This window comes from Penicillium paradoxum (assembly GCF_028828445.1).
Source record: "Penicillium paradoxum strain IBT 22861 chromosome Unknown utg000004l_segment0_segment0, whole genome shotgun sequence".
Lineage (NCBI taxonomy): Eukaryota > Fungi > Ascomycota > Eurotiomycetes > Eurotiales > Aspergillaceae > Penicillium > Penicillium paradoxum.
This window is the reverse complement of record NW_026643182.1, coordinates 472,555-491,953: the sequence shown is the minus strand read 5'-3', so window position 1 is coordinate 491,953 and position 19,399 is coordinate 472,555. Positions and strand designations below refer to the sequence as shown.

Here is a 19,399-nt window from a genome sequence, read left to right as displayed (position 1 = left end):
TAGCTCCATCAGTTTTAACTGTATAATACAATTCGTGCAGGTCAAATGAACTACATTCCAGAGATTATTCTGTATCAAAGCGCTCGACGGTCTTCTTCCCGATCATAACATATTATTTCTTACAAAATATTTGGGGGTTCAAAGATTGTTCAGCCATAAAGAAACTATGTCGTAGATACACGCCTCGCCTTGCCGACACTTTTCAGATCTGTCCCAGGCTAAAAATGAGTAACGCCTTCCTTTCGTGAACATGGGTCAAGTATACATCCAATTCATGATCGTCGTTGATTGAGAACGGAATCTCATTCCCGTTCTCATCCCTGTCAATGCCCTCAATCCGGGTGATGATTGAATAGGGATACCTGGCACCGATCATTTGCCGAAGCTCTTCCAGTGTCCGTGTGGCTAATTTCTCAAGCCAGGGTTTTGGGATTGACTCCTGAGACTGACCCGAAGGACCAACCTGGAACCAGACAGGAGTATGTAGCAATGCAGAACTGAGCATAGGATCCACGTACTCGAAACCATTGCCCGCGTCATGGTGTGCATTGGTAGCGAAAGACGGGTCGTTCGCTGCCTGGAGCAGCGAAGGGTCAATTTGCATATCCCCGATCTCAGTAGCCGTGATGGGTGCACTGGCCAGTGCCTGAGAGGCGAGAGTACTAATTCCATTGCTGATCTCGTTGCCCAGCATGCTGCCCATAGACGAAGTTGTCGAGGTCGGATTTCGAGACTCAGCACGTGCCGAGGATCTCTTGCGTGCCGGGTCTCGCTTAGTTTGGTCATCTCGCAGTCTTTTCATGACATCGCGACAAAGCACTTCAAGTGCCTTAAGTTTGTTGCCATGATCTGGATCGGCTGGCCCAGGTGCGAGAATTCGCTGTAGCAGTTCCGAGCTTGCAATCCATTGCTCTTTGAGTTCTCTCCAGTGCTCATCGCCGGCCTCTAACTTACTTGTGAAATGGTCCACTTTCAAGGTATCATAGAAGGCATTGCGAATCTGTCGGCTTTCCTCTGGGTTGATCCCCAGGGCATTCTTCGCCTCTGCGATTGTCATGCGTCTTTCCAAAGTCCGCATTCGTTTGGTAACGTCAGTACACACAACGTCAAGTGCAAGGACCTTTGCATCTCGTTGAGTAGGATCTGTGTTGAACACCTGTTGGAGGTGCGGGGATTCTTGTATCAATTTGTCTTTAGCAGCCTGCCATCTTTCAGGGCCAGCCGCGGTTTTTTTTATGAAACCTGCTTCTTCGCAGATTCGCTGGAAATGATCTCTAGTTTGACGGTACATCATATTGTCCAGACTGAGATACTGTTTGCTCTCATCGATGGTTGTCTCAGACGGGAAGCGTGGAGGTCCTGGAGGATCAGCTGGTAGCCCAGCCCATCCTCGAGTACGACGACGTCGTTTCCGTGATGCCCAACGTTCAGCGCTTTCTGTTTTCAGGCGGTCCAGTCGCTCTTGGCGTTTTGCAATGACCTCCGGTGAAAGAGCGGAAGACTCGGTAGTTGGACGCTCGGCAGCTGGTTGTGTGGGGAGAGGATGAGAGTCATCCAGTGCACTTTCGACCTTATAGACCTCCTGCTGCAAGGCGAGTAAGCCCTCATCCTCGGGGGTGACAGCTTGTTCCTCAACGTTCGACTGTGATTTCATTCCGTTGGGGACTCGCAGCAGCCAGCGATTCTTTGCGCGCACTCGCATTAATTCCCTCTCTTTGATCTCAAAGCCTTCATCATTCAAGACACGAAGCATATCTCGTTGGCTTGTGTTCCGTTCCCAAAGCTGTTTGACTCGTGCAACAAGGTCGACATTCTTGTGGGCTGGATTTTGTTTCGAGGGGAAACCCCATCGCTTGAACTGAGTCTGAAAAGCGCGTTTGCTACACAAGTAACGTGAATCAATTGGTATTCAATAGATGAGAGAGATACAGGGTACATGTATACACTTACCTTGGCGCAAACTGATAGGCAGTCCGCATGTACTCCATGATTTCCTCCAACGCCTTCTTTTCCTGGATGTACATCTGGAAGCAGACATCCCGCTTGCCAGACCAATCGTACACCATGATGGAGGAGACGCTCCCTCCGTGGAGGCGCGTGTTAGGAGAAATAGATAGAGCTTAAAGATGTGGAGCTTATCAGGCGGTTGTTGTCGCTGCTGTGCACCGTAGTCCCTGAGACTGGCGAAAGCGCAGTTCGGGTCATGTGATGGATCTGCTTCCAGGACGTTTCGCAGTGCGGAACAACGTCGAGGGTGAGGAAACAGAGGTCTTTCCCTAACGCATTTGGATGAATAATGTATGGAAACAGATCGCCTGAATGTATCTATCTGTGTTTATACTTTCAATCCCATACTCCAGACAGTCTAACTGGTAGCGCATATGACTTGTATCCCGATCTTAGTGACTTTGACCTGGTTTTTATTGTTATTATTCGTTCCTTATGTCCCCTTTTTACATAGGGTACATTGTGTCCCTTAGAATTATGTATGGATAGAAGGAATTCAGATATCGCACTTCTTGGGAGAGAAGATGGAACAGGTGCCCAGGAGGCCACAAGGAAAGACTACTTAATGGTAAGTGCACGGAGGTATCGGGTTGGTTGAATGGACTCTGGCTACGGAGTACTCCGGACATAAAAAGGACTCTGGATATAAAGAGCGTTCATACGGAATTTGGAATTCGAGACGTCCGTCAAAATCCCAGGGTGAGGCTGCCAAATTGACCTCCCAAACACAATGTTTTCCTTTACAGAGCACAATTGAATAATTGGATGATTTCATTTCATAAATCTGTCTGTGACCATCGTGGGGGACCATGTCCTGTCCCATTTCTCATTTCCCATGCATAAACTGCCCTCGGAAATGCCATATCTTCGTCTCTAGGACGTTCATCGACCAGCGATTCCCTAGAGAAATCGAACGCAAGCGGTGCAAAAACAGCAATCCAGACGCCGTGTATCCAGCTCATGTCGAGCGATATTCCCATGAAGTTGCAACAAAAACTCCTAGATAGATGAGGGAAAGAATCAAATCGCTCGCTCATTGGACGTATGAACTGGGGGGGAGGGGGGAGAAAGGGGTAACAAAAGGGGGCGAGACGGGGGGGGAAGGGGGAAAAAAAAAAAAAAAAAAAAGGAAATAACAAAAGAAATAACGACGGATCCAGAATCAATGAAGTTTCCGAATCTTTCGTCGCAGCTTAAAAACTCGAGTCCGAAGCCATGTCATGAAGAGTACCCATGTGCTTTTGGACTGAGATTTCCAAGAGACCGACTGTTCTTCACTCTCATCCACAGTGGATCTTCGGGGTTTCTCGAAGATCGCTTCTCTGGATTGCAAGGGAGACTCGTGGTCTTCTGACGTGTTACGCTTTAGGAGTCGTCGGGAGCCTCTCTCTTCAGCTTTGATCTGTTGTTTTTCTAGTCGTCGGATCTTGGCGGCTTCCTTATCCTCAAATGCCTGGCGAGCAGCTTGAACCGTGGCTGCACGAGAGATCGGATCTGTGCTTGTCCGGGTTCGGGATCGGAAAACGAAGTCGAGAGATGTCCGGGACATGGGCGATGTAGTGCCATCAGTCTCCCGTGAGTATTGGAAGGACGGTCGACTGGTCACATTGGTTTGTGAAACCCCCGGGAGACGAGTGAAAGAATCATCTTGAATCTGTAATGACAGGCGGGGTAGAGCCGGACCTGAGACAGTACGTGTTTCGTGGATCGATACGGGTTCTGACTCAGGGCTTTCATCCAGCTCTTCGCTATTGCTCGAGTCTTGGTAGGACTGACCCAGTGGCGGGGTGTACGCTCGGGGTGTTTGGCGCATAGGATGCACATACTGTGATCCAGGCTTGCTCGCACTCGAGCCTGAGCCGTTTGAGAACTGGGATGTTCCACTGGTGGATCGATTGTGAAGACCTGAAGGGGTTCTTTTAAAGCTTCCACCTGTCAGGGACTCGCTGCGTTGGCGATCTCGGTCGAAGTTCATGCAAATGCCCAGCCCCTCTTGTTCAGTAGACGATCGGGACAAATCGATAGAGGCTGGGGCATCATCACGGGAAATCTTCCGTAAAATTGGCTTGATGTGTACTTTGGATTTTATTGATTTGCTTTTGTGAGACCGATGGTCGAGGCCTTCGGAAGATGTGTTCCGTTCGGAAGGATTCATTAACTGATGTGGTTCCAAGTTCCATGGTTGGTCGCCTGGTGTTGTATCATGCATGACCATGCTTGAAGCCATAGAGCTGCGCTTTCTGAGATCGGAAGGGGAACGCGAAGTATCGGAAACATCAGGGAAAGGGGACTGTTCTTGGGGGTTTTCAGGGTCCCGATTTGGATAGATATGATAGGATGCAGCGCGCCCGGTTTCAATACCTGGCCTGGCTTTCCTAGGACGCTGGAGGGATCCAGATTCGCCCAGCCGGTGCCTCATGGCCGGGAATGCCGACTCACGGGAACATGGATCGACGGGAGCCATGATGCCTCTCAGTCACAAAGAACCTTAGTAATGGACCGCGCGAGGCATGATTAGCAACACCCTGCGTCAAAAGAGAACCCGAGGATCTGCAAGATAGCAGAGAGTAGGTGAAGAATAGGGGGGGGAAAGAGGTAAGAGTAATTGCGCGTCAGCGGGGAAAGCGAAGACGGCTAAGATAAGCGCTTATGCGCGAGATGGGAGATCGCACAGGATCAAAAGAAAAAGAAGGTCGGACTCTAGACTCTGGGAAAGGATTCCTTATATTCCAGAAAAAGGAGGCGGCGGTGAAGCCGGAGACAGACGGATCGAGACCGCATGCGGCCTTTTGATTCTATTTACTTTTGGGCGGTTCTCCTTTTCCATTCTCCTTTTCCCCTTTTCTCCTTTCTTTTTAATCTCTCGATTGCACATCGTACGTTGGCTACTCCGTACAGTTCATATGTATTCCGATCTCTTCCCATATCCATGATGGATACACCTATCCAAGTCTTCCCCTTTTGCCCCCTCTTCCACTCCTCCACTCTTGCACTATTCAACTATAGATGAATCTCAACCGGCAAATCCGAGCGCCGATGCCAAGACCCAGGAACTAATCTCATGCACCTGCACATTAAATGATCTCCACCGTGTTTGACATGCGTTGTACTTGGTGGGGTTGATCCCTCTTACGTTTCTTCCCCCTCCTCCATGTTCCATGATTTCTTCTTTTCTTCTTTTCTTCTTTGACCGTGGGTCTCCATAAAATCTATCTGAATTCTACCAATTTTTCCAATGGGTCTGTCTTTGCAGTACCTGGGGTTGTCCCTGTTAGTCCTGGTCGCCTTCTCCGGTCAGGCCTATGCATTTGGTGCCGGTAACATCGCCTCTCTTTCCCGCCTAGAAGGCCAGAACTGGCGTCATGGAGATATCGAGGATGCCCTCCTCACCCTCTACATGGCAAGAGTGGCTGGTGGTAAGAAATTCGGCAAGCTGGACGTACAGCGGGTCTACTTCGGCAACTGGTTACGTGATTACAGCCAGGCTGTCGATGTGGGCACTGTCAAGTATGTCAGTGCCGAAGCTATCCGCATCCTCCTCTGGGTCTTGGGCTTCATGAGCTTTGGGTGAGTCAGGCAAGTACATATCAACTGCTCACATTCACTGAGACCACGTAGATACGGAACCGGAGAGTTTGAAGTTACAACGGAACGACTGGGATGTTACCAGCCCACGGAGCATATCGACAATCCCCTAGGATATGCTGAGGGTGAAGATGCGCGCGACTATGATCGCCGACTGCGTGGTCCTATCGATGAAGAGAGGGAGCTCTCGGTAGATCCCCGAACTGGTATGAAATTCGATCAAGCGGCGGTGGATGGATGACTGACCACTCTATGATCCAGGTTTGAAACACTACATCGCAACAGAGGATATCGGGATCGACAACTCGGCTACACTAGTTCGCCGTGTGCTCGGTCGCTCGATCGAACTAGGTCGCCGTTACGGTCAATCTGGAAACAAGAAAGACCTCTATGAGGCCTTACGTCTGTTGGGTACTGGCTTGCACTGCTTGGAAGATTACGCCGCTCACACGAATTACACTGAGCTCAGCCTGATCGAACTGGGAGAGACAGAGGTCTTCCCTCATGTCGGACGCAATACCAAATTGCAAGTTGATGGTGTCCCCGATGAAGTCTTTCCATGTGTGACTGGCACATTTGGTGGTGTTGACTTCTTCCATTCCGTCCTGGGAGAGCTGTCCGATAAAACCATGCAGTCTGAAATCCAGTCTTTGGAAAATGCAGTTGCCGAATCAGAGAATGCGGATTCATCCGAGAGCTTCTTGCAGACTTTGCTGAGCAAGATTCCCGATGGACTGCTTGGCGACGACAATGATCAGACTGGCAAAATGGACGACTTCAAGTCAAAGGCAGATGAGGCTAAGCACGACGGCCAGAATATCGATCCTCGTGAACCCGAAGAGTGGGCATTGTACCTAGACAATGTCCAAAAGCAGATCTACCCAGTCCTTGAGTGGCATGACCAGCTTTTGAAAAGAATCAGCAAGGCCATCGAAAAGATTCCAGTCCTGCCCGACTTGATTGAACAAATCCAGGACCAAATCACCTTGTTTGTCTTCTCTATTCTAGCTCCCTACGTTCTCCCCATCATCAAACAGGTCAAGACTGAGCTCGAAACCGGTTCTTCCGAGGTGATCCAGAGCAGCCGAGAGCAGCAGCACATTGTCTTCAACGACGATGATTGCTCAAATCCGACTCACTCGATGCTCTCCAAGGATCACTTCTCCAATATTCTGAATGAGCCTGCTGGTCGCATTGCATCGTCTGTTGTTAAATGGACAGTCCCCCAGCTTATGCAATGTTGGGATGATGAGGATGCCGATATTGACCGGACTCTTGATAGAATTATTTCAGGAGTTTTCCACCACCCGGCTCGTCGTGGATCTGGCCGTGATGGAGCTTCTGATATGCATGACATCATGTTCTCCACCGTCGAGAAGTGGTGGAGTGAAAAGAATGATGAGGAACGTGACATTCTCCGCGAGCAGTTGAGCCGCGACGGTGTCCTTGAAGGCCGGAACCACAAAGACGGAGTCCAGGATTGTGGACACGGATGTGGCAAGCCGATCGCCCTTCCTAAGAAGCATGATAGCTCTGGTGAAGGCCATGAGTCCATCGACTCTGGGATCGAGAACATGGCATCTCAAGCTCTGGGAGGAGGCTCGCTGGGTGGCATTATTGGCGGACTCGTGGGAGGCATGGGCTCCATGTTTCTCAACAAAAGCGACTCCAGGCCTGACCGGGAGAGCCCAGAGCCTCAGAACTACGACAGTGGGAATGGTTACCAGAGCCGGCCCCCGCACGAGAGCTACGAACAGTATGGAGGGGACTCCTACACTCAACCAGAGTTTTCTCGCCCAAGTGAATATGGACAGCCAAGCTACGGGGGCTATGCCGAGCCCTCGGCTCAGCGCGAGGAGTATCGTCCTCGCCCCGACGGGTACGAATATCAAAGTGAGACTGTCTATGGACAGCCTCCTGCCCGTCGTGATGACTTCTCTGGTTATGCGCCTCCAATGGAAAATTACGGACGCGAGGAGCAACCTCAATACCAATCGGAGAACCAGAGTTACTATCACGAAGAGCGACGGGAGACCTATCAAAGTGGTTACTCTGGATATGAGCGTACAGAGACATACCAGGGATACGGAGACCAGCCTCGTGGGGAATATGGACAGTAAGCTGACTTATATTATCTAATATTAGCCAGTCCCTTAATATTGACAACAATGTACAGGGATTCCTGGTCTGGCTATGGTAGAGCGCAGCCTAGCTACAATGAGTATGAGAGGCCTCGGGAGGAAGGATATGGTCAGCGGCTCGAGGACGGCGATGGATACCGCGCCGAAGGACGATATGAGGGCGAGGAACGCCCCAGGTACCGTTCGGACTCTCACAGTGGAGGCAGCGACGATGAGGAGCGTTCCCATCACCACCGCCACCACCGCCACCATGAACGGTCGGGTTCGGATTCGGATTAAATAGCTTCGACATTGCCCTAGATAAATGGTTGGGCTAGGGAGTGGGCCCTGTCGTAGTATGTGACTGCGCAGAGGACATCTACCATTCCTTGATTTCGCCGGCTGCCGGCTGCTCTGTGCGAATCACCTTGTCGCAATTGAGCAAACGGAGAGGATCAAGTGCCAATTTCAGCTAGGAATGCAGATATCAGTGTTAGCAGTGTCATTCACGGGCGCAGACAAAAGTTCCTCTGAATTTGAAGGTGAAATGGAACTGTAGGTCAAAACTTACCCGGCGCATTGCGTCCACTGTAGTTTCACCGAGCTCGTGCTCGAGGTAGTCTCGCTTGATGAGACCGACACCGTGCTCACCGGTGACAGTGCCCTCCATTTCCACGGCGCGTTTCACCATGCGGTGCACAACTCCCTCGGCGATATTCCTTTCGCTGTCGTTGAAGAGTATGATCGCTGTCAGTTGTTAGTTGCCTGTCAAATATTTCGATGTATATCAATTTGAGGCAACAATCTTACCGTGGAAGTTGCCATCTCCAACGTGACCACAAATTCCAGCCAGTAGGCCATTCTTGGTCATATCGTCCTTGGTCATCTCCATGATATCGGGCAACTTGCTCATCGGGACAGCGACATCGGTCGTCCAAACGTGATCATCCGGGGTTCTCTTCATTGCCATAACGCTCCACAGTGCCTCCTTGCGAGCACTCCAGAGTTCGGCCATCTCTGCCTCACCACGAGCAAACTCAAAGGACTTGCCTGCAGCGCCAGATACAATCTTTTGCACCATGCTAATTTGCTCCTTAACCGCATTCAGTGTGCCAGTGAATTTGAAGAAAAGGGTGGGAGACTCCTTCCATTGACGGCTAGTACTCTGGCTGGCATTGATACACTTCATCTGGATATCATCCAGAATCTCAACACCAGCCACAGGAATACCAGCCTCTACGACCTTGGTCACACATTCAGCCGCGTTATGAATAGTATCGAAGCTTGCAACGGCAACATTCTGACTCTGGGGCTTGACCGTCAGCTTCAAGGTCGCTTCCGTCACTAAACCAAGAGTGCCTTCGCTGCCAATAAAGAGTTTAGTCAGGTCATAGCCAGCGCTGGATTTGCGGGGCCGTTGTCGAGTCTTGATGATAGTGCCATCAGCAAGGACAACAGTGAGCGAAAGCACCCACTCGCGCATTGTCCCATACCGGTAGGCATTGGTGCCCGAGCATCCTGTTCCGACCATACCACCGATCATGGCACCGGGGCCAGGATCAGGTGGGAAGAAAAGGCCATCCTTGGCGATCTCCTCGTTTAACTCCTCCCATCCAACCGCGGGCTGAACGACGACATCCAAGTCACGCTTGTGGAGCTTCAGGATGCGGTCCATGCGACGGAAATCAATGCACACTCCACCTCTCGTGGACGCATAGTGGCCCTCTAAGCTAGTGCCACCGGAGTATGGGGTTACGGGGATGATGCGCTGGTGGCAGACCTTCATGATCTGCGAGACCTCCTCGGTGCTTGAGGGGTAGAGGATCAGGAAGGGCTTCTCGTTCTCTTTTTGCGAGTAAGAAGACCAGTCTGATCCGGAATGCAACTCCAAATCACCACTTGCCGTCGAGACATGCTCCTTGCCTAGAATCTCGACGAAATCGGCCCACGCCGCCTGGAGGTTGGAGGGAGAGACGTTGTGTTTGGGGGCTTCGATCTCAGAGAGGGGAGTCGTGGATGAGGAGGGGAGAGCGGCCGGTTTCAGGGATCCGAGGTAATAAGCACCAGTCGAGAAGAAAATCAAAGCTATGGAATGTAATTACAGAATCAATTAGCCAAAGATGTACGTCACGGAAGAGAAAAACGCCGACATCTCCGCATAGCATACCGAAGGCCAGGGCTGCAGAACGACCAGCAGGCGACTGAGTCTGATACTGGGCAAATTTTTCCTGTTCAGCGCGCTCGCGCTTTAAACGCTGTTGGGTACTTTCGTATAATTGACTCTTGAACGATTGATTTTCTTTGGCTTGTTGTCTAGACAGTGTGAACTGACGGCGTTGCAGGAGGCGGGGTGCAGGTCGAGCCCGGAGACTGCGCATCGCCCCCTGCAGGGCGATAGCATTGAATTGGACCATTGCGATTGATTTTCTTTTGGGGGGGTTCAAATGCAGAAGGGAAGCTCAGAAGACGAAGTGGAGGTCGGACGGAACTCCGGTGTGGCTTGGCGCCCGGGCCGATTACATTTCACATTCTCCAATGTACCTCTGTACTCTGTACTCCGTCAAGTGAATATGCGTAAGTACGGAATACGGATATGGGGTTTACATGGAGTATGAAGATATAATCTAAACAATCTAACTACCTGAGAGAGTTGGCATCTACGGTCACTGGGTGTCTTTCCATTGCTTACCACCCTCAAATAGCTATCTGGATATAGTATTGGGCTCCGTATGCCGTATATATAGGTATAGGTAAATATATGTAGATAGCGGTATATAGCAGCAAATGCACCACCCTCCAGGTCACTTGACGTATATACGTGGCAGGTCACATGGCATATGGCCTCGACAAAAAAAAAAACGAGAGACACGAGAGAACAAGACCGGTTAATATCCTCGCGGCTAAAAGAGAAGAAAAAACCGATCCACCAGGTCATTCTCATCCGAGTGGAACTCGTCTGGACCTGCGGGGAGCTGTGCGTTGTCGGGTCAATTCAGTCGATTCTCCCGGATATTTAGCATTTGGAGATATCTTATATATATTCCTTGCCCGGTAACGTTGTTCTCGAATTTCTCCTTAAACCCCCCTTCTCTACCATCCCATTGTTGTCCATTTCCCCGGACATACATTATCCCACCAACACACGTCATGGCTACAGCTCAGGTAGGATTTCACCCAACCGTGAAAATAACACATCCAAGTCTAACAGTCATGCAGAACCTCTCCTTCGTCCTTGAAGGCATTCACAAGGTCAAGTATGAAGACCGGCCAGTCCCCGAGTTGAAGAACCCCCACGATGTGATCATCAACGTAAAGTACACCGGTATTTGCGGTAGTGATGTATGTACCATGCCCTGAGATAGTACCTGGATCCAACCGACTCACAGAATCCCTTGTACACAACAGGTCCACTACTGGGAACATGGCTCGATCGGTTCATTTGTCGTCAAAGATCCCATGGTCCTTGGACACGAATCAGCAGGCATCATCAGCCAGGTCGGATCAGCCGTCAAGAGCCTGAAGGTGGGCGACCGGGTCGCCATGGAGCCCGGCATTTCCTGCCGCCGCTGCGAGCCTTGCAAGGCTGGAAAGTACAACCTATGCGAGGACATGCGCTTCGCTGCGACCCCGCCCTATGACGGTACTCTCGCCAAGTACTATACTCTCCCAGAGGATTTCTGCTACAAGCTCCCTGAGCACATCTCTCTGCAGGAGGGTGCGCTCATGGAGCCTCTCAGTGTTGCAGTGCACATCGTGCGCCAGGCCGGCGTCAATCCTGGCCAGTCGGTGGTTGTGTTCGGCGCCGGCCCCGTGGGTCTGCTGTGCTGCGCCGTGGCGACTGCATTCGGTGCGTCCAAGGTCATCGCCGTCGATATCCAACAGCAGCGTCTGGACTTCGCCAAGGACTATGCCACGACCTCGACCTTCATGCCCGGTAAGGTCGCGGCCACCGAGAATGCCGAACGTCTGAGGCAAGAGAATGGACTTGGCGCTGGTGCCGATGTGGCAATTGATGCCTCGGGCGCTGAGGCTTCGGTACACACCGGCATTCATGTCCTGCGCAACGGAGGTACGTATGTGCAGGGTGGCATGGGCCGCAGCGAGATCCAGTTCCCCATCATGGCGGCGTGCTCCAAGGAGCTCAACATCAAGGGTAGCTTCCGCTACGGCAGCGGAGATTACAAGCTCGCCGTTGGGCTTGTTTCATCTGGCAAGGTTGATGTCAAGAAGTTGATCACCAGCACGGTCAAATTCGAGCAGGCCGAAGAAGCCTTTATTGGGGTCAAGGCTGGCAAGGGCATCAAGACCTTGATTGCTGGCATTGATGCGTAACTAATTTCCGCTTTTTAAGGGAAAACAAAACATTGGGAATAAATGGGGCGTTGTAAATTTCTAACAGAGACTTTGAATGAGAGATGAATCAAAAGTTGTGATGAGTGATGGCTCCAGTCAAGAACGACGATGTAGGGTGAGATGCTGAGTAACATAATAAAGTATTCGGTAGAAATGATCCCGAGCGAAGGTCAATGGGGTATCGTGCAGTGTAGTAAACGAGAGAAACGAAAGACCAAAGTGTCAAAAACATATCGCCTAAAATCAGAACGAAACAACAATGAATGTATCCGGTGATACATCGATACTAACAACATCCTTGGTTTCGTTGACTTCCAGAGCCACCAAGACGGAACACATCCTCCCATTCTCTCATCCCACCCTTCCAGCCGTGCCCAGTACCGGAGGCTCTGCCTTTGCGCCGAGTTCTGCGTTGGAGGGGTACTGAATTTTCATCCAACGTCGTCCGACTCCTGATGCTCGAGGCATCACTTCCGTGGCCGTAGAGACCGCCATCGCCGTACTGGATGCCACTTTGGGGGTCATCGGGATCGATTTCTCCAAGTTCGATCTTGGTCAGGATAATTCGCGCCAGCCGATTGAAGACTTCCTCCACACCATCCCCAGTCAGGGCCGAGATTTCCACGGCGACGGGGATATTCGACTTGGCAGCCCAGTGCGACGTTTCCTCGAAGCTGACTTCTCGACCTTCCGGAGCACGGGTAGCAGTCAACCTCGTCCCTGTCCCCATGAGACTAGTCGAGCGAATCGACCCATTCACATCCCAGGGGATCGACGACTGTCTACTGGAGGTACTTGAGGGTGTCGGAGGAGGGCGCAAGTTGTCTTCGAAATCGGACTGCGCGCCGTCCGACGTCAGGTCGGCTTTATTCCCAGCCAAGATCACCGATAAGTTCGGGGAGGCCAGGGCACGCGCATCCATGAGGAAGGTCGGGAGGGAGGCAAAGGAAGCGTAAGAAGCGACATCATAGATGAGGATGGCACCGGCGGCGCCGCGATAGTACGACCTCGAGACCGATCGAAACCGCTCCGTTCCCGCTGTGTCCCAAAGCTGTAGTTTGATGCGTCTCCGGCGGGAGCCCGTACCGAGTTTCACGATGCGCGATGCAAATTCCACGCCTATCGTCTGCGAGGAGAGTACTCGCCCTGTTCAGAGAAAAAGATGTGTCAGCGCCAGTCAGCCAGTCGGAGGTTGGGGCTGTAGTTGTACATTCGTCTTTCACGAATCGGTGTAATACACAAGATCTGATGCCAGGATTCCGATGTCAGCACATGATCGTACTGATCGCGAGGATTCTGGTTTCATGATACTCACTTTCCAGCACCGCTTGGTCCGAGGAGAATGACTTTGACCAGGTAATCGTACATGCTCCCCAGTTCCTATGGTTGATTAGACTCGTTTCCGGGATCGGGGATGGGGAACATACCTGATCTGGAGCCGAGGAAACGGACGAGGCATTAGAAAGGCCTCTTTGACGCGCCATGGCCGGGAGGCCCTACAATGTAGAGAAATGAAAGGGGATTATAAGAGAAGATGAGGTTCGGGAGAGTTGTTGGCCGACCGGTGATCTCCACTTGGGATCAATAGTTTAATCGAACTAATCAACTACGGACAATCTACTCCATATTTATTTGACTTGGATATAACTGCAACTAGTTGACTCCGTACTCCTCCCCCTTTTATCGCTTCTGTTCTTCTGTTCCGGCTCACAATGCTCACTCTGGGATCACGTGCATGCTGCCTCGATGCCTGAGGTTCATCTACCAAGTGTACGTTGGAGATGTATTCGAAGGATTCATACCTCCATGGAGGGACGTTAATGTGATATGCAAAGGAAAGCCAGTCTCCCGAGATATGGTCACTCAGCTGGCATCACCAATATGTCCGTTGATTGCTATTCCCGTCTACTGGTCCTTTCACACTTCGAATCCCCTCTATTGGAGCTATAGCTGGATACTGAGAATGATGAGGTCTGTGTGCAGGAGACGATATGACGTACATGCCGTATGAAGATGGGGATCGGAGACATCTATGACGTCGAGCACGTTCATCGTCTTTTCCGACTTTGACTCTGACTTTCTCGTCATCTTTGGGGGCTTAGGCGAGGCTCATTGTGGCCAAGCTCATCTATTGCAGGACGTCCGTGGGTCACGTTACATTGGACTACTACATACTACTCTGCATTCCGTACTCCGTCCTCCGTACGCCGTACGCCGGACGGAGTGAAATCGGATATTACAGCAATCTACTGTCATTGGTGGCGCAGCCCGTATTGCGGGAGATATTATATGACACCGATTCGGGCAGAGAATGAGGCGAACAGGTAGATCTGGGTACGGACTTCATATGAAGGGTTTAACAATAGGGAGATCCACTCCGAATCCAGATACACAGGGAAGTGGCAATTCTAGAAACCAAATGGAAAAAGTGGAGGCAGTGTCGACGCAAAGAGGGTAGTCTGTAAGCGAAAGGGGCGAGGCTGTGTTTCATTCACTTTTCATTTCCTTTCGCTTCCTTGGAAATTGCTTGAAGCTTTAGAAGGACCCTGAATTTCAGGATCATTATTTCGTCACATTGAAAATTCTCCAGTCTTGGACCCTTCCCAACTTTGATCTCTTAACTTTGACCTCATATCGTTCCGAGATCTTTTCGACACTATTCTGAACACAACTTGAACATGAAGTTCACCTGGGCGACAGCACTTCTTTTACTCTCTACGAGGGTCGCGTCCCTGACCATCCCTCAAACCGAGATTATCGATCTCACTGAACGAGATGCGGACTTCCTGGACCCCCAAGACCCCTCTGATTTCATAACGCTTGAAAAAAGGCGCGGGGGTGGAGGCCGAGGCGGAAGCAGTGGCTCATCCAGCAGCGGCTCGTCCAGTGGCTCTTCCGGCAGTGGAGGAAGCAGCGGCGGCCGTACTGGCTCTTCTGGCTCAAGCAGCGGGAGCACGGGGAGCACGGGGAGCAGTGGAAGCAGTGGAAGCAGTGGAAGCAGTGGAAGCAGTGGAAGCAGTGGCAGTCGCAGTGGATCATCCAGCAATGTCGGTGGTACGACCAGCGCTGGCTCCGGCACTCGCGCAACCTATGGCGGAGGCAACTACTACGCCGGCGGCGCAACCGTCCCTTACAAGTCTGGTTCTCGATCCCGCGGAGGCATCGCCCCCTACTTACTGGGAGGAGCCGCACTAGGCTTCTTCCCGGGTCTCTGGCTGTACGGCGCTTTCGCTTACCCCTACAGCAGTCCATACCGTTACTACGACCAGAATAACAACAAGAACGAGTCGCTTCCGGTCGTCTGCGTTTGCCAGGAGTACTCAGAATGTGGATGCGATAACAACAACAATCAAACCTACTATGAGTCCCTCTTCAACGGCACCGTGCCCAAGAACTCGAGTCTGGTGCGTGTGGTCGATGTGAATGGTACACAGACCATCTACATCAACGGCACATTGCCCAATGGCACCACTGCCGCCGATGGAAGCAAGGAGACATCCTCGGGCTCAGGGCCTGTTGTCGCGGTCATGCACGCTAGCGGGTACTGGGTCACCGTCGCTCTAGTGGCGGCCGCCGTGTGGGGACTCTAAACAACTCGGCAGTACTTGCTTTTTCCGTTGGCTTTTTGAAATTGCCGGATATATGTTGACGATGAGCCCTTAATGCTATGATAAGAGACGATTGGGACGGTGTTTTTTTTTTTGCGACTTTGATACCCCGGGTTGGGACTTGCCCTTTGCCTGTATAACAGTATCTTTATCCACATTCGAAGCGATTTGGCTTCTTGATCAAAAGAGAATGAATTGGTCTGAAACTGCGATGACACGAACAACAAGCCAGTACGGTGTAGAAAGTAAAATCACCCGGAGTGAGGGGGGTTGGACGCTCTAGACCTCAAACGGGACAAGCGCAAACTCCCTTTGGATTCATTTCCCGTCCCAAGGCTTTCTCCCTCTTTCTCTCTCCATCCACTCTCCTGTTTCAAACAGTGTCACTCTTTTGGTCTCGTAGCTGTTGCATTCATTTATCCAGCTTCATTCACTCTTTTGATTTGAATCGCTTTTTCGTCGCAATCTCGCAATCTCGCAATCTCGCAATTTCCATCTCAATATCATAACAAACCAAACAATGCAGTTCACCAAGGCTCTCCTTTTCCTCTCCGCCCTTGCGCCCGGCGTATTCGCTGCCGTTGCTGGTGAAGCCCCAGCGATTACCCAGACAATCACTCTGGTGCCCTCCGGCTACACTCCTCCGCCATCGTCCACCCCGACTCCCACCCCAATCTCAACCTCCACCTCCACCTCGACCTCGACCTCGACCTCGACCTCGACCTGGACCTCGACCTGGACGCCTGTCATCACCAGCACTCCTGTTTCCAGTGCTACTCCCTCCATGAGCCACATTGCTAGCTCCTCAACTCCTTTGATCAAGCCCAGCAATGTTCAGACCCCAGTAGCTTCCTCTACCCCCTTTTCCGGTGCTGCCTCAACCCACGCCCAGGGGGCTATGGTTGCTGGTGCAGCTGCCATTGCCGGTCTCTTCTTGATCTAAACTGCATTTCTTGTACCAATCAAGAAGTGGGTGTTGGAGATGCGCCGATCTTGACGATCTCAAGCTTGGACGCATGGTGTCCAATCCGCCTTAGATACCGGACTGCATAAGCCATCTAGGATGGCTCCCACTTGATCTTTCCCATGGCTTCTTCTTGGGATATCTTTTTCTTTCTTTGCATATTTCTTGACCGATATACTCCTTTTTTTAAACCCTCTTCTTACTTTCTGATCACGGTGATTTTGACGTGTTTTCCGATTGTTTTTATGCCTATACCCTTTTACCTTCTACGTTCAATATTTTCCCTTTGATATCAACCATGGATTTTGTCATCGCAATGCGGTTTCATTTCGTGTTTTGGTGGCTATTGGATTCCTTCTTCGCATTGATGCTTGCGTCTTTGCTCTTGGACGTCATACTACTGTTATTTGACGAGTGTAAGACTAACGAGATTTACTTTTTGTGCAATTGATACTTTTCCCGTCAATTTACGTATTTTCTCGATCTGTAGAATCTCTTCCCTGGTGACTGCTAACGGGCTGCCATCATGTATTGATATATGAGGTTAGATATTCATGGATCCTTTGCATCCCGTATGGATTGCTAGATCCCCTGTTCAGCCTAAGCCATAACCTCGAACATTATGTTGATAGAATTGATTGAATCCAGCGCATTGATTCTTGTAAATAACTGTGGGAGAGGACTAAAACTGATCTTATCTACTGCGATGGCCCCAAAAACGGGTGCCCAAAAATATCGTACAGAAAGGAGAGATGGGACTGGCCTAATCTTCTTTGGCGAAAGCAGCCTCGTATCTATCGCAAACATTGTTAGCCGAATGCCCTCTACTGGGGACAAAGACCAAACCACATACCTCTTGCCTCGGAAGGCCCACAATCCCCAGTTTCCACAAGAAACGTCATGTGGATCCTGGTCGTTCAAATCCCAGCGCAGACTGCGGAAGATGTTCTCGCCAGGCTCGAGAAGCACATCAAACTCACCACGGCACTTCTCACTCACCCAGTTGATGTCACGCTCCAGATCCCACTGCGTGTACCCAGTGCAAATGATAGGTACCTTCGTCTCAAGCAACTGGGGTAGTGTCTCCTCCCACTCGTGAGAGCTAGCAGGGTGGCCCAGACCAGGGTGGAAGAGCATGAAGCAATCCAGATAGGGATCGAAGGGTCCGAAGTACTGCGCCTTGTTCATGGTGTGGAAGTAGTCGACGTAGGTAGTGATCTTCATCTGACCACCGAGTCTGTCCTCGACGATTCCACCGAAGGGGTTCTCGGGAGTGCGCTCGGGAAGCGGGAACTCGCCGTCACGATTTGCCATGCTCTCGGGTCCGATGAAGATAAGGTGCAGCATTGCGCGCGGGTACATGTACTGCAACTGCAGCCAGACGGGACGTGGGAGGGAGGACTCAGCACGTGCGCCGAGAATGAAGATCCGAACTGGGGGAGCTTTCAAGCGAAGACCTTTCATATCAATGCTTTCGCCGGCCTTTGGGGGGTGGAGGGAGTAGCGGAGGGCTGGAAGGGAGGGGGGTGATAGTTAGCCACTGTTATATAGATTTGAAGTAGATGCGCAGGCTCTGCTGCTGTTTCATATCAAACTTACCACTCAGACTCTTCAATCCCTCGGGTGTCAGCCGTCCACCGGAACGAACACTGTACGGACTAAGCTCGTGCAAGACACTACTGATGGTTTGCGGGTAAGTGAGCATGCGGGTAACTTGACGCATGGAGCGGTCATCGTTGATAGCCGCAAATTCACGAGTATAGAGGTAAGTATCCCAGTTAGTCATGTTGATCACGAAGTTGTCATCCTGAGGACCGGGATAATGGAACTCGGGGAAGAAGCGACCGGAGCGCAGATCATGGTCGTCCTCGTTGATCTGGCGCAGGGTGTCACAGATCTCGAGATGAGCCTCAAAGTCGTCCATCCAATGGCCTTCGGAGCAGTAGACCGGCACACCACAGTCCGGGCATTCAAAGTGCGAATGGGCGGGAGGCAGGTTTGCATCGTCGGTATCTTTCCTCGCTTCGGGGTCGTGAGGGGAGACGGGCGCGCGGGTCTGCTGATGGCTTGGGTGGGGGCAGAAGGCGTTCTGCTTGATGAATTGGGCGCGTTTGCGAATTTCTGGCGAGGGCGAGTTGGAGAAGGAGTGGAATAGGTTGTTGGGTTTTAGGACGGCGCGAGTGTCGACAGAGGACCCGCTTGCCGTGTGAGCTGCTCGCTGGGCCTGGGGCGCAGGAGAGGATTTAGGAGCACAGCAAGACTGGCTGTGAACATGCTTGGGCTGCTCCGAGGAGCTACTCAAGGATCGACCGTTGCGTTGCGAGCCGAAGCTGCGGATGAAGGACGGGGAGATTGTGCTTCTCCGTGCGGTGGCTAGGCTCTGCAGGCGAGCCCGAGGGGTTGATGCTCGGACTCCTTGACGGAGGACTTGGAGACACTGAACACAAGTGTATCCTGCCATTGCGATGTCAATTGAGTTGTGGAGGGGAAACTAATCAGACCACGGAGAGTTCTGGGGATGTTTTTGCGGCAACACGTGACTGATAACTGCCATTGATGAACAGGAGATCAACTTGGAGACTTATGAATGCACCAGGCTTATTTCATTGCCCAGGTTGGCCTTCCCTACAAACATATATTTTTTCCTCTCTAGATTGGACAGAATGCATGGGCACGAGCAAAATATCCAGATCCCATTCATGTATTTAACAAATGAGAATCTTGTGTAAAGCAACTAAGACAAAAGCAAGGAATCAATTACC

The 19,399-nt window shown here is 51.3% G+C and overlaps 10 protein-coding genes across 10 annotated transcripts; 5 read left to right on the top strand and 5 right to left on the bottom strand.

Annotated features, from left to right (window-relative positions):
• Positions 1-202: 202 nt before the first annotated feature.
• On the bottom strand, positions 203-2,066 carry N7457_003959 (Clr5 domain-containing protein; the record flags this gene model as incomplete). Its single annotated transcript, XM_057175004.1, has 2 exons — positions 203-1,880; positions 1,951-2,066. The coding sequence occupies 2 exons, from the start codon at positions 2,064-2,066 to the stop codon at positions 203-205; spliced, it is 1,794 nt and encodes a 597-aa protein (XP_057032051.1).
• Positions 2,067-3,169: 1,103 nt separating this feature from the next.
• Positions 3,170-4,471, bottom strand: N7457_003958 (uncharacterized protein; the record flags this gene model as incomplete). The annotated part of the gene is made up of 1 exon (XM_057175003.1): positions 3,170-4,471. The coding sequence occupies one exon, from the start codon at positions 4,469-4,471 to the stop codon at positions 3,170-3,172; it is 1,302 nt and encodes a 433-aa protein (XP_057032050.1).
• A 771-nt stretch (positions 4,472-5,242) lies between these two features.
• On the top strand, positions 5,243-7,712 carry N7457_003957 (Het-C domain-containing protein; the record flags this gene model as incomplete). The annotated part of the gene is made up of 3 exons (XM_057175002.1): positions 5,243-5,574; positions 5,626-5,798; positions 5,854-7,712. 3 exons carry the CDS (start codon positions 5,243-5,245, stop codon positions 7,710-7,712), a joined length of 2,364 nt encoding a protein of 787 aa, XP_057032049.1.
• Positions 7,713-7,760: 48 nt separating this feature from the next.
• N7457_003956 (Heterokaryon incompatibility Het-C) lies at positions 7,761-8,012 on the top strand (the record flags this gene model as incomplete). Its single annotated transcript, XM_057175001.1, has 1 exon — positions 7,761-8,012. The coding sequence occupies one exon, from the start codon at positions 7,761-7,763 to the stop codon at positions 8,010-8,012; it is 252 nt and encodes an 83-aa protein (XP_057032048.1).
• A 79-nt stretch (positions 8,013-8,091) lies between these two features.
• Positions 8,092-10,126, bottom strand: N7457_003955 (FAD-binding oxidoreductase; the record flags this gene model as incomplete). Its single annotated transcript, XM_057175000.1, has 4 exons — positions 8,092-8,184; positions 8,284-8,459; positions 8,523-9,797; positions 9,880-10,126. 4 exons carry the CDS (start codon positions 10,124-10,126, stop codon positions 8,092-8,094), a joined length of 1,791 nt encoding a protein of 596 aa, XP_057032047.1.
• A 733-nt stretch (positions 10,127-10,859) lies between these two features.
• N7457_003954 (NAD(P)-dependent alcohol dehydrogenase) lies at positions 10,860-12,044 on the top strand (the record flags this gene model as incomplete). The annotated part of the gene is made up of 3 exons (XM_057174999.1): positions 10,860-10,874; positions 10,929-11,051; positions 11,118-12,044. The coding sequence occupies 3 exons, from the start codon at positions 10,860-10,862 to the stop codon at positions 12,042-12,044; spliced, it is 1,065 nt and encodes a 354-aa protein (XP_057032046.1).
• Positions 12,045-12,351: 307 nt separating this feature from the next.
• On the bottom strand, positions 12,352-13,549 carry N7457_003953 (putative Ras family GTPase (Rab4b); the record flags this gene model as incomplete). Its single annotated transcript, XM_057174998.1, has 3 exons — positions 12,352-13,211; positions 13,276-13,310; positions 13,377-13,549. The coding sequence occupies 3 exons, from the start codon at positions 13,547-13,549 to the stop codon at positions 12,352-12,354; spliced, it is 1,068 nt and encodes a 355-aa protein (XP_057032045.1).
• Positions 13,550-14,743: 1,194 nt separating this feature from the next.
• N7457_003952 (uncharacterized protein) lies at positions 14,744-15,655 on the top strand (the record flags this gene model as incomplete). Its single annotated transcript, XM_057174997.1, has 1 exon — positions 14,744-15,655. One exon carries the CDS (start codon positions 14,744-14,746, stop codon positions 15,653-15,655), a length of 912 nt encoding a protein of 303 aa, XP_057032044.1.
• Positions 15,656-16,193: 538 nt separating this feature from the next.
• N7457_003951 (putative extracellular serine-rich protein) lies at positions 16,194-16,616 on the top strand (the record flags this gene model as incomplete). The annotated part of the gene is made up of 1 exon (XM_057174996.1): positions 16,194-16,616. One exon carries the CDS (start codon positions 16,194-16,196, stop codon positions 16,614-16,616), a length of 423 nt encoding a protein of 140 aa, XP_057032043.1.
• Positions 16,617-17,400: 784 nt separating this feature from the next.
• N7457_003950 (putative mRNA processing protein (Mss51)) lies at positions 17,401-19,098 on the bottom strand (the record flags this gene model as incomplete). The annotated part of the gene is made up of 3 exons (XM_057174995.1): positions 17,401-17,431; positions 17,491-18,148; positions 18,237-19,098. The coding sequence occupies 3 exons, from the start codon at positions 19,096-19,098 to the stop codon at positions 17,401-17,403; spliced, it is 1,551 nt and encodes a 516-aa protein (XP_057032042.1).
• Positions 19,099-19,399: the final 301 nt, after the last annotated feature.